The sequence below is a fragment of the Leptosomus discolor genome, chromosome 6, assembly GCF_034619465.1.
Source record: "Leptosomus discolor isolate bLepDis1 chromosome 6, bLepDis1.hap2, whole genome shotgun sequence".
Taxonomy (NCBI): domain Eukaryota; kingdom Metazoa; phylum Chordata; class Aves; order Leptosomiformes; family Leptosomidae; genus Leptosomus; species Leptosomus discolor.
Window position 1 is genome coordinate 44,774,975 of NC_141396.1, and position 13,811 is coordinate 44,788,785.

Below are 13,811 nucleotides of genomic sequence, written 5' to 3' on the forward strand. Positions count from 1 at the left end.
TGAAAAATCAACATGGATTGAGTACTTCTGATAATGAAGGATTTAGACACGTAAATGCACAGGCACCAGCAGTATGAATGGCATACTAAAAATATTAACAAAAACCAGGCCACAAAAATATTCTAAGCAGTATGATGGATTTAATAGTGTGGTCCTCATACTTGCCAATGAAACTTTACTTACTTTTAATAGTTTGCTGGCAAAAATATGCATTATGGTTACCTAAAAATATGCATATCCAGTTTTTACATGTATTTATTCTTCCAGATAGACATATTTACTCTAAACAGCAGAAAAAAAGCAAGCAGAACACTCATTTAAATGGCAGAAAACTAGTAGAAGATGCTAATATGACCTTAGTGTAGCATGTCAAGTGTCACTGCCACCAGCTTCCTAGTCATTTTAAGAAAAATCTGCTAAGACAACTAATTACCTAGCTTAAAAGATTAGGTCAACAGTGTCAAATACAAGAATATGAACTTGAAATTTAGCCTTTTAAAAATATGTGCTGTCTATTTAAATGTCTACATCAATTTATGAAAGAATAGTAAGTTCTGGACTCAATGAGTTACCTCTCAGGAGCAGCAGTGGGTTTATCTTCCCATAAAAGAAACCCGAACATCACAATCAGGAAGGCTGACAGCATCTCTTGGCTGAGAGAACAGATAGACTTGCAGCCTGCTGATCTAAGGGCTACTTTAGAGGAAAGCAGTAATTAGAAGTTGAGATTTAATATAGCACAATTTTAGAGTAGTGGCAATCCCTAAACTGGTATTTTGAAAACTACAGCTGCTTTAAACAAGTGGTGTACTCTGGATGGTTGTTGAATAGTTAAAGTTGACCCAAACACATCCTCCCTGGACACCTCTTATTATCTTTTTTGCTCGCCCAGTCAGTGCTACAGCTAAGACTCATAGGTAGGACACAGGTTAGTTACTTAGCTTTGAATTCTGGTGCTCATGCTGAAGCATGTCACCCTCCCCAGGCTCAGTTCTCAGACAGGCAAGTTCACCCCGAGTCAAGTCTCCTTGCAGGAGTTTCAGCCCATCTTCTCTTCCTCAGAGCAAGACAGGTATCTGCTACCTAACCAGCCAGCTGTCTGTTCAGCTGAGCTCACCCTTTAGCTATGTTTAAGATTTTTAAGTTGTCACGTGGAAGAGATGATTAAGTCCTTGGAAGTCTGTTAGCTTCCAAAAGTTGTAGGACTTTTACAAATCCCAGGGAAAGAATAGTCAAGTTTACACAAGTAATGCTTACAACTTGTTTCATCCTTTTGCCAGGCCAGCAGCCATTCAGACAGAAGATACCAGAGCAACAAACAGGTACCAGAGAGAAGTTCTGCCTGGCAGCACCAGGTGCCCAACTTTGGATGAGCTGTCTGACCACCAGCACTAGACAGAGGTGTGCAGAGTGAACTGCTATCTCAAGGTGCCCATGGCCCTCCAAAAGCTGAAGTGGCTGGATACAGTCACTGCCTAGCTTTTCAGCAGCTCAAGTTTAGAGACAGGCATCTCCTCACAGTGACCTGAGGTAACACAAAAGCCACAAGCTGGGTGGCCCCATAGCTCAACTCCATCAGTGGCTGATAACAGGTGTAACAGCAATATACCCAAAGCAAGGTTACCATAATGCTTTCCCAAAACATTCTCTCAGCTTCCAGCTATTCATAAGTTCATGACCTTCTAAACCAGGGGTAGAGCTGTTTAATAGCTATGCTGATGATTTTCCCTGCCTGAATTTGTCCATTAATTTAATCATCTAATCATTTACATGTTAGATGGCTGGAAACTGCTGATCATATTTTTATAAATAAATTGAGATTTCTTTGAAAACTAGAATAGGGACAAAAACAAGCAGCAAGATGCCAGTCTAGAGGACGCTATGCAATCAGAAACAGGGCCTAGAATAACTAATCCATACTTCTCACAGCTACTCACAGACTGCCCATAATTCTATTTATTTACTACTACTCTACAGACCCTTTATGCTACACATTAGTACCCAATAAAATGCATCCAGAAAAGTCTTTACGTGCTAGAATGAAAGAATATTTTCATTTTTTCCTCATGCTTAACCCTCTGCAAATGCTCAGAGCCTTAAGTGAGATTTTCACATGAATACATGTTTTAAATAACGCATACTATCTTACAGTTTGTGCAGCAAGCAGTTTAGAGTTCAATAGGCTAGGGTTTATTGGTTGGTTTGTTGGGGTTTTTTTTGTTTGTGGGTTTTTTTTTTTTAAACCCATCTCCATTTGTAAAGTTTTCCTTGGTATAGCCTGGTACATGCTACAGCACCTACCCAGTCATCTCAACAGGCACCCCCTTTGATGGTTCCACTTCCCTCCCCATTTCATGCACTCTCAAAAAATTCAGTCACAAAAAGGGAAGGACTGGTTGAGATAGCAATCCACTGGCACGTGCACGGACAAGGACAAGCAGAACATCAAAGCAGCCAATGCTTTTGTTCTCTTTAGAAGATGCACAGTAACATGGATCAGATGAAACTCACTGCTTCTATTTCAACAACCAAAAAGCAGAAGTGTTTGCACAAGACGCTGATGGGCAAGCCTGAAGCATTCTCCTTACAAAAAAACAAATTTTTTTTGCATTGCAAAAGTCAGTCCGCTATCTGCCTCCACTAAGTCTCATGTTTATGTCTCATGGCACGCTGTTCACCAACACCTCACTTAAGGGCTTCTTTACTAGGGGAAATAGGATCCACAAGGTAAGAACTGCAGGTGGTGTGTGCAGTACCAGAGAACTTACACTCAAAAGATTATTTTCTTTTCACAGAAGCAGACTGCTTGACTTTCATGCCTGAAGCTCACATATGTTTGGTTATAGATATAATGCAGCTGAGCTGTAATTTGTTTTCACTTGCTTCAGTCAAATTCATTATCTATCTACTAACATGCAAGCCGTATCATTTCTGATACAGCCAAAAAAAATTCAAAAGTCCTCGCCTAAACATAAGGACTTCAGAGTCATGGTAGGGAATGGATTTTTGGCTGAACTGGTAAGAAAACTGAGAATTACAGATCTTCCAGTATGTGGCAGATCTGTATTGAAGTTGGAAAGGCATGTTGAACATTGCTGCTAAGTCGCATCCTCAATCTCTTTATTTTTCATAAAGTGTTTCACCAAGAAGCAGTCTTAACAGTGACACAGTGCTCTATTTAAAAAAAAAAAAATAAAAAAAAAATCAAACTAGCAGTGTCAGCTTTTCAATATTGCTCAACTGCTGTAATGAAGTCCAAAATCAGGAGTATACTTACTTGTAAGCTTGTTGTGACTCAGAACCAGCTGTGTGATATGAGACAACGTAACTGCAAACAAACAGAGAAACAAGTTAGTTTATGAAGACAGCAACTGAGCGCTTGTATCTATTTCAGCTAAAGAAGAGGCAAGTTGTTCTCTCCGCTCCCCTAACTCCAGATTCATGTGCACTGTCACACCAAACAAGACAAGCTCGAAACTTAAGGACATACCCAGCCACTCCCCTGCCCCTCACATTTCTGTTACTGCACCAAACACAACTTGAGCAGCAAGTATTGGTGCCTCTCGGCAGAGCTCTGTTCTGGACACACAAACACCTTTCTTATTTGTATTTGAATCCTTCCCAAGGAAAAATTGAGAGGTACTCCAACATTTATCCCAACAGAACATACGCCACATGAGCAATTACTTTTCTGCGTGTTCCCAATTCCTTACCAAGTCACTGCCAGATTTAAGTCCTAAGCACCAATAGCTGCATGTACAACCTCGCACCCACAAAGCACAGTAGCAGACTAGCACCATTGTTGCATGGCAAATGGCCAGATGACAACATGCAATATTTACTGAAATTAATTGAATGATCTGATTGACCAAAGCCCCTCAGATTTCACCTTATTGAACAAACGAGTGTGGGGCACAGGGCAGCTACAGAGACCGGCACTGCCCCTACACTTCATCCTTTACATGCCTCCTTGCCTACATCCACCCTCCACACCACCATCACTGTCCCTAGAAGCTCCATAGCCCACAGCTGACAAAGGCATGTGCTCAGAAGAGTATGCTAAATAGTCAGAAGAGAAACTTGCACCTTGAAAGAATTCTCAAACACCTTTCCCCTCCCTGTAAAGTTTGTTGGTTTTTATTGGAACCAGAAAAATTGAGAGATTTTCCTTCCCTACACCTTTTCCTTACTTCCAGTGCAGCCTCTTCAAGACAGCTCTAGAAACTATCTCGCCACCCTTCCTAGGCAGCTGGGAACTTTTCCTGCCTGAAGGACAGTTGTAGCGTTATGCAACAAGTGTCGCTAATGTTAGCCTAGAAACAGCCCACAGTGACCTTACTGCCTTAGGGAACGAAGACATCTTGGTGAGTGTGTGTGAAAACTGGTCACACTAATCAGTACTTACACTAAATTGCAAGTTGGAGGAAACAGCTTGGAGAGCTTTTACTTACTGATAAAGCAACCTGTTTCAGCTCATGGCTTGCCACAGGCAAATATGACCTGTTAGCAGAATGAAAGCAGTTGCTTAAAGGCAGGAACAGATCAAAGTTAAGTGTAAAAAAGAAAAAAGAACCAAAATATCACTGTGGTTCTCTGTGCAATTGCAAATTATAGGAGGAAGGAAAGGCAGGGAGGAGAAAGGAAGAAACAGTGCACCCACCCTAAACTTCACCTAAACTATGAGTGCTCCAAGTACTGCTGGCACCACCTCAAAGCAGAACAGGACAGAGAAAGAAGCCCATAGAAAGCCTGTAAGAGTGTTGTAGAAAAAGAAGCACTGAAGGGCAGACAAGAGCAGCAGCCTCCACGAAAAGCTCTAAGCTTTAAAACATAAAAGGCACATCAGCATCTGAACCATAAACAACCATTTAACACTACTGACTGCTTACACATATAGCTAAATACAGGAATGCAAATTACAAAAAGAAAAAAAAAAAAGAGACAAGACACTGGAGCTAGTTACAAGCTTGTGAACAAATGCCTTATTTCTTTTGGTTTAGATATTTTAATAGCTGTGACAATCAGTGAAAGTCAACATTTCACGGGTCCTTGCTATCCAAGCCTGCCTAGTAAGAATACAACCCGCAGAAGGGCAACCCTACCAGTTGGCATCCTGAGATGAGAAGTGCTCTAGTCTGACATCTCCAGCCCCAAGGCAATTTAATCTAGATCACAGCCAGATCCACAAACTGACATCACCAATGCCAGAAAAAAACATCTTTTCCTGCATTTCACTTCAGAAACAAGTCATTCTAGAGCTCTGAGGCTTTGCATCATCAGCAACAAAAAAAATCACCCTTGCTGCACTGTATTTCAAGAGAAACAATGATTTTCCTATCAGGCAGTGGAGTTACCTACTCTGCCGCAGCCCGTTTCCTCCCACCCCACAAGGGGAGTAATGGTCACCTTCTCCACCACAATCCAAACGGCTCATGTGCCTATCCCCATCATGGCCTCCTGACCAAGAGGGCCCTTTTACCCCTCATAAACCAAATCAGGAAAGGTCCAAGCAGCCAAGTAATATCTTCCCCAAGCCTCCAATGTTCAAATAAATCCTAGGTTATCAAAAAGGCAGGAAAAAGCACACAACATGTACCCAAGACTTCGAGCAGCTTTGTACTCTTGGTCTCTCTCACAGTGGCAATGGTGAAGACTAGCTACGCCACCGTGCCTCTACAAACCACCATGCCTGCATGTCAGGCAGCTCTGCATGTTAAGGACACTGAAGAGTGCCTTGAAGGCTGAAGTGTGGAGCACTACAAAGAGCAGGGCTCTGGCTGCTGGCACCAGAATGAGGAAATGGCATTCCAGCTTTGTTCTTCAAAGTCTGAGGTACAGGGACATTTCAGAATTTCTCCTTTGCCCTTACCATGACAGTACCATTGGAAAGTAAAGATTTTGTTTTTTAAAAAAAAAAAAAAGTCCATTATCAGTTTTTGATACTGTACAAAGTTGCTTCCACCTCAGTTTAAGATTTGTTTTTAAAGCAGAGAAGTGTACTGCTGGCCTTTAACAACACAAGCATTATTCTCACTACTCACTCTCTGTACTTGTCACATCCCTGTCTTCTTCAACGGAGTTTCTTTTCAGAAGCGTTTCTTCTCACACGTCCATACAGAATAGAACAAAGTCCCAACATCAAAAATTTCAAGGCCAAAATCCCTATACCAAAGACATTTCAATGTGGACTTTACTGCCCAAGACTGCCACTGCTTGACTGAAGCCTAGACACCTTGTCTGAAATCCCACTATCTCAGTCAATCCTGATGCGTGACAAAGCATCCCATTGCATCTCTGACCAGCGAAGCAGGCTGACATCCCCCAAAGGAACAAAAAAGGCAGCATCCTGATAGTATTTTGAAAAGGGCAAAGGTTTAGGTATCTGGCTCTGGACTACTTCCAGCAGCATTTTAGCCATGCCTAGACAAAAAGATTTTCAATCTTGAGAGCTCCAAAGCTACTACCAGTGGGAAGATAGATTCGCAACCATTTTAAGAAAGGGAGCCTAGATACAAAGTGGCATTTGGTCACTCCTTACAGGGAGGGGAATTTGCTCACTTAACATTAAACGGTGTGGAACAACCAGACCCTGGAAATGCCAAGTTTTTCTGTACGCTGACACTCGCCTGCTCCTGTGAAAAGGACTGTGCAGTGGGAACAGCTGATGGTTTTCCTCTTCCTATAGATAAAGCCAATTCCGCATGACAACTAAACTATCAGCTCATCTGATAAAGGCATCTGTCTTAAGCAACTAATTAACACCCTCAAGTAACATCTAGAAGGCTGAGGGGAGCCTGGTGGGGCCACTTTGCTTTGACGTACATAGCTCAGGTACACGTCACTCGCAGGACTCGCCGAGGATCACTCGGCAGGTCAGATGGCTCGCCCTGAGCACCAGCCCCCAAGATTCGAAGGGCACCACAATTCCCACGGGGGAATGATGATACCCTTGTTTTGATGGCACCGGAGGACCTCCTAGACACTAGGCAGCAGGTCCTTGAGGACCGCAGATCTCAGATGCCTCGTCACCATTCCAGTAATTAGCATACAGGCAATTGGTTATTTTCATCTCAAGAACGCACCAAATACCCACACAGAAGTTTGAGGGTCAGGACACAACCGTTTGCCAGAGCAATTTGCTTGCATAGTAATTACAAATTCTCATTATGGTCCCAGTCCCACTCTTGCTTCAGAACAGAGTGGGTCACAAGAAGAATATTTAAGCTCTCCCCTTTGGGCCCTAGCATAAAACTTTTTCATATACTGCTGCCATGCAAGCTAGCTATACACGAAATATTTAGATGACAAGACTTGTCTTTTATTTAAAAACCAAACCAAAACAAAACAAAAACAACACACACAGGAAGACTCCAGAGACCTTGCTGAACCAAGATAAGACATTGTCTGACCCACTGGAGGAAGTTAATGCTCCATTACAGTATTGTACGAAGTTACTTACAAGTAGCCTGCCCCTCCATCCTCTGTGCTGCGGTTATTTTAGGAGCAAACAATTCTATCAGCACTAACTTTCTGATAAATAATTCTAGGCATGTTAACTCCTACCACACAAGTGTGTACTTCATGTAAAATATGAACAGCTTACAGATGGCACGATAACAAGAACAAATTAACACTTACAGAGTAAATAGGATTTCATCCACTATTCCTTCCCTGACAACAAGACTACAAAGCAGCAGATGTCTCAAGTTATTTGGGCAACATAATTCCTTAATTCATACCTTCCCCATATCAATCACTTAAAGATATGTAAACGAGAGAGTAAAGACTGGTCCCTGCTCCAAGAACAATTCCATAATTGTTGGTGGTTGTTTAAAGTCCTAGCAATAAACACCCTAAACATCAGGCTAGGGAAAAGGCACATTGTGCCCTGCTTGAACCCAGCTTTTCACCCTACAGGACATCTCATAATGCTCTCTACAAAGCACCCAATATGGACAGCTAACGGTAAACAAATATGATCTATTTATTTCACAATATGGAATTAAAAATCATTAAAAACCAGAACACATTAAAACACTTCCAAATGGCAAGACATTTCTAAAAACTATTCATGTATGGACCCACAACTATAGTATAGATGTGCTCGATGTGCTCACAAACGGTATAACATTTGTTTTATCACCAGAATAGTAAGAAAAGCCTTTAAAGGCTTCAACTGTTTCACATGGTCGTTGCATGACCATGATGAGTTAAAGCACAGAACACCTAGATCAAGGGACATTTTTAGCCTCAAATTAAATCTCTTTCCTACAGAATATCTTTGAAAAGAGTTTTCTCATATTCCATTTCTGAAAGGCTTCAAAATTCAGATGCTCTGAAGGCCTGTAGCACAATTCTAGTTTGTACTTTAAGTCATTAAGAGAAAACACGGAAGTGCCTGGATTTGAGGAATATTCCAAAACTAGAACTCAACTTCTAATGACATCAATGAGCTCCTGAGCAAGCTGTTGTACAGGGACTACCGAACTTTTCTTTTTCAATCTGAACACCACATTATAAACAAGCTGGTAACTCCACTCTCCCTTTACTAAACACAAAAGTGGGAAGAGATGGAGGCATTGCCAGTGTTCTAGTTTAAGCTAAGACAGTTTCAGACACTCAAGTGTCAGTCTCCATCCAGACAGGAAAAGTATCTAATCTTGATTTGGAAAGAGACACTGGTATTTGACAGAGTGAAGTTTGGTCTCATTTGTCTCTCCCACAACTGCTACAGGGAGTGGGAGTCAAGGCAAAAGAAAAGAAGAGAATCCTACCCAAGCCAGGGTATATATTCCCCTTTCTACCTCTCTGCCCTCATAGAACACCAGTTTTCTATGATCATTTACAATGTTTTCTTTTTTTTTTTTTTGAACACACATGACAAGAATGGGCCTGCACCTGAAGGAAAAGGATTGGCACTGAGCAGATGCTATACAGTGCACTGCTTCCAAATCCTTAGGTCTGCATTAACCCCATGTGAATTAAGAAAGCTTAAATACGAGTTCAGCAGCTGCTCTGCAGCAAGTACTTGAATATGCAGTGGGACAAGGCTTGGTCCTTCTCTTGAATAACCAAGACTTTAGGGTACAGCTTGCTTTAAGGGTTACTGGCCACTGGGGGGGGAGGGCATGCACAACCAGTAAATAACTACATGAGGTAAAATCCCCATCAGGGGCTATTGAACACAGTAACTTAGGAGGACACTCCAACCTAGTAAGTCCTCAAACCTCAAATGGCCAAAACCAGGGAAATCACCACCAAAATATTCCCTCCAATCATAACCTAAACTTATCCTTATCCAAACATCCACTAGTGGCCCTCATTAAGATGCGGTGAAAGAAGAGTCACTGAGCATGACTCATGATGGTTGGTTTTAACAAAGATCTTAATTTCACGGAAAAAAACAGAGTTTTCTGAAAAGGCAAGCTTTAACACTGCACTGGAAAGATATCCCACACAGCTAGAAGGGAAGGCACCAGGTCGGACTCTTTTAGCTTCCCTACCAGTTCTAAGAGCCAGAGAAACCCAAAACACGCAATCTGTACTCGAAAAGATCATCCATTATGAGTCAGATGACAGGGCTAGAAAACAAGCAAGTTTAACATTTTCTTAAACCATTAGCTAAAATCCATAAGTAATACCTATTAATTACTTTCATACAGGCATATTTGGAGGAAGTTATTCCTTCTCCAGATGGAAAGTGTCAAATGCCTTGACAACTAAAAAACCCAAACCAAAACAAAAAAACCACCCAGCTAATAATGCCTTCTCTGCCGGAGTGCAGAGTAACTGAAAAAGCAAGAAGGTCTCAAATGGACAGAAACTGGTCCTCATTTCCCCCTCCTCTAATTCCCATCTCAAATTGGAGAAGGCCCCAAATCCCCAGGCTAAATCAAGTCAAATGATGTGCACCAAGAGTATCTGCACACAGACTTCTCTGGTGCAGTGTAACTGGGATACCACAAGGCTACGCTTCATGTAGGGACCTCCCTGCCAAACAAGCTTCAGATGCTTATTAACAACTCGGTATCAGGGATCACAGTGTCCTACATCACAGTCCCTGACCCTGCCTGCACAACAAACCCAAACAGTCTTTGTACAAGAAAAGCCTTTTTACTTTAGCATTACTGATGTGCTTCAACATTTTTCCCCCTGCCTGAAAGATCAAAGCTGGCTAGTTAATTGTGTGTCTTAGTGTTGATAATAGGCATCAAATCTACTTAAAAGCAACAGTACTCTGTCACTGCCCCATACTCTCGATGTGGTAGTTTATCTGAAAGGGACAAGTATAGTTCTGAAAAGGGGCCTGTAGTTAATGTGAGCTAAACACTACTGTGTCTCAAACAACTGTTCACCCAATAGAAACACAGTGAACCTTCCTATTTAACATGAGTTCATATACATGGGCTTTATAAGGTAATCTTCCCGAAATTCCACACACAACTCAGAAGCAGGAAAAGAATCAGTAAAGGATGTAAGAACAGAACCCAGTTCTGCGAAACTGTACTTAAGTCTTCATCCTTTACTGATGTGACTGAAGACAGTTTGGTCTGCTCCCGACTCTGCAGACAATGGTGGGTTGGCAGCGAGCCATACATTTCCCTGAATTCATTTCCATCGTGTACAAAGAGTTACATATGCTTACTCCTGGTTCCTATCAAGTTTAACACACATAGTAAAGAGCTAAACCAGGATATGGTTAGAGTTTCAGCTATGTTGGTTGTTTCGGATTTTGCTTTTTTCTTATTATATCATGCATCCAGGAAAATTTCAGCCTGTGGCATGCTACAGCCAGTCACAACTTTAACTCACTGCATGTCAGCTGCGCCATAACATCAGAGGCACTCTTAGCCAAAGCAAAAGCAATGCAGAGCCTCGCTCTCCATTTCTGTGTTCTCCAGGGCTGTGACAGGATGTCGTTATTGGTATGTTGCGTTTGCTGAAACTTAACTGGAGCAATGCAACATACCAATAACAACCTACTGCCACAATTTTGGAAGCACACACAGTCACATAACACCCCAAGTACGATACTGCTGTATCTGCCACAGCATTACCTTACCGTCCTTCAGAGACCAGCCACGCATACCTCCAGGCTAACATCACCCTACCCCTTCCCAAAACCAGCAGAGGTGCTACTCGGCTGGTGCTTTCGCTTCGGTAGCGGGGAGAGGCAGGGACGGGCAGGAGGCAAAGCCTCCATCGCTCAAGCGCCAGAACGACACCGGCGAGAGGCAGGGAACGCTTAGGTGCAGGGCAGCGGTGACGGAGAGGCGGGCGGGAGTCCAGCCCCCCACGCCGGCCTCACCGGTGCAGCGGAGCGGGGCTCTCCTAACCACACTCCCGGCTCGCCGTGGTGCTGCCGGGGGCTGGAAGCGGTGCTTCCCCCCGCCCACGAAATCTCCCCCCCAAGAGCCCCCTGCGCTGAAGCGGCTCGGGCAGCCCCACGGCCGCCGAGGGGCCGGGGCTGCAGCCAGCAGCGGGGCGGCCCGGACCGCCCCGCCCCCGGCTCGTCCCGGGACAAATAAGGAAGTGTCCGCGCTCTCCCCGCCCGCCGCCCCCGGTACCTACAGAGGCCGGGCACGTCCAGCATGTTGGAGATGCCGCGGTCGCACATGTCCACCTCGGGCTGGTTCTTCTCCCTGCTCTCCTCCACGATCTTCTTCAGAGACTTGGACATGGTCTGGGCGGGGCAGAAACGGACACCATGAGCCAGGGCGGTGGGGGGGGGGGGGGGGGGGCGCGGCCGCGACCGCCTGCCGGGACAGGACGGGGACGGCCCCCACGGTGGGGACCGAGGGCAGCGAGCCCGACCGGGGGGTGCCGCCGGCCGCTCCGCGCTGCTGGGGGGGTCCCGTCCCGTCCCCCCGCGCCCACGCCCGCCCCAGCCCCAGCGCACCTTGCCCAGCCCCGAGCGCGAGACAGGCCCGCCGCTACCCCCAGGACCACTCACCACGGGCGCTGCGGCGGGACAGTGAACGGCTCCCGGAGGCCACACGCGCCCGCCACGCCCCATCCCACCGCCTGCCCCGCCCCCGCGCACAGGCGCGCCACGACCCGCCCCCGGGAAGCGGAGGCCCTCCCTGCGCCTTCTACGGCCGGCCGCCCGCCCGAGCGGTTCCGCCCACGGCTGGGAAGGTGTCGGACCAATCGGCGAGCCATCTCTGTGCAGGCCCGCTGACCATTGGCTAGAGGCGCCGGAGGAAGGTTTGCTGGCCAATAAGCGCGCACCGTAGATTAGGCCCTCCCTCCCTCCCTCCTCTTGCAGCGCCGCGGCGGGCGCGGGCGGGACGGGCAGCGGCGTCCCGCGGCGGGGCCGGGCGCTGGGCAGCGCGGCCGTGGACAGCCGCGGACAGCCGCCTGCCCGGCGGAGGAGTGCAGCCCTGCGGGAGGAGTTGCCGCGTGGTGCCTGCTGGGCCCCAGTGGCGGGAGCTGGCGCCTGAGGAGAGGAAACGGCTTCGTCGGTGTTGCTCCCCGGGCGGCGGCCTGTGGTGATCCGGCCGCCCCCCGGGGTGCCTGTCCAGCTGGGGGAACCCGGGTTAGGGCGATGTCGGGATTCATCAGCCCCGGCCTGTTTAGAGCCCCGCAGGCCGTCAAAACGCCGGTTCCCGTTTCCCAGAAGGCACCCCCAAGCACGAACCCGCGAAGGCGGGTGGCGGACGTGGTGCCATTTTGCCCGGAGGCGAAGGGCGGACGGGGTGCCCTGTCTCACGAGCGCTCTGGGCGGCAGCTGCTCCCCCTGCCCTGGCAGGGCTCCGGGAACCGGCGGGGCTGTGCCAGGACGGATGGTGGATTGGTCCGCTCCGGCCCAGCGAGGCGGCAGCGGGAGAAAGGAGAAGCTGCAGAGCCACGGAGCTGGGAAGCTCATGCTCCTGAGGAACTGACCGAGAGCCCTCTGAAGTTTGGTGAAGGCTACCTAAGGCAAAAGACATTATCACCAAAAAGATTTGGGAGCATTGAAACAGTGGTTTGCATTTCTTCAGGTGTCTTTGTGGATTTTCTGGTCGGCTCTAGTTGCAAAGCTAGTCACAAGGCTGGGCCCGGGTTCTGAGTGCTTTCAGCTGACCCTGTCACCTGATGTTGGAGTTACAGCCTTGCTGCTTGGTATGCATTTATGGGTGTAACGTCTTTGATAGGAGCTAAGAAGGTCCTACCTAGTGTTATTTGACAGATAGGAAAGCTCAGAGCAATTAATCACTAAATCTATAAAATGACCTGAAGCCAGGCAACCCATTGAGAACCACAGCCTTGAACTTTGCGTATGTGCTCTTATGCACTGCATGGTGTTACTTAGAAGCCTAAAAATAAAATCAGAAACTAATAAATAATAACACTTAAAATAATATCACAGAAACAAGATGATGAATGGAAAGGTGCCTAAACCAGCAAATGAGAGATGCTGCTGGAGGTGCAACTTCAGCTTTTCCTTTGAGGAACGTAAGGGTTTAGTTGTGGGTTGCAGTTGTAGCATGCTTATTTCTGAATGGTATTTACTACCTTGAGTCCTTTCCTGAAGTTACAGGCTGCTTTCAGGTCTTCCTTACAAAACACAACTGGAAAACTTCCTTGTAGCTAGATTGCTCAGCAGATCACTCAGATGTACAAGACAATGATGTACAGTTCCTTTTTGTCTGCAGGAACATGAATCCAAATCCCTTTCCTGTCAAAGAAAATGCCCTGATTGCCACCAGTCACTTGTCCCAAAGACCTCGGTGCTAGCATGTCTACTGTTCTTCCTTTATGGAGGATGATTGCAGGCTTCAGTTACTAGCAAAGGCTTAGGCAGATTTGTTGTCTATAAAAGAGGGTCC

The 13,811-nt window shown here is 46.0% G+C and overlaps 1 protein-coding gene across 2 annotated transcripts in view; it reads right to left on the reverse strand.

Annotated features, from left to right (window-relative positions):
• RSU1 (Ras suppressor protein 1) overlaps positions 1–11,993 on the reverse strand; it is a 100,552-nt gene extending 88,559 nt beyond the window's left edge. Inside the window, exons 1-3 of one of the 2 annotated variants that reach the window (XM_086466768.1) lie at positions 11,954–11,993; positions 11,572–11,683; positions 3,278–3,328 (exon numbers count right to left, since the gene is read on the reverse strand). In XM_086466768.1, the coding sequence (XP_086322894.1) occupies positions 3,278–3,328; positions 11,572–11,680 (160 nt within the window). In that variant the 5' untranslated portion in view covers positions 11,681–11,683; positions 11,954–11,993. Of the gene's footprint in view, positions 1–3,277; positions 3,329–11,571; positions 11,684–11,899; positions 11,920–11,953 lie in introns of those variants that run through there. The other variant, XM_086466769.1, reaches the window with a different exon arrangement.
• Positions 11,994–13,811: the final 1,818 nt, after the last annotated feature.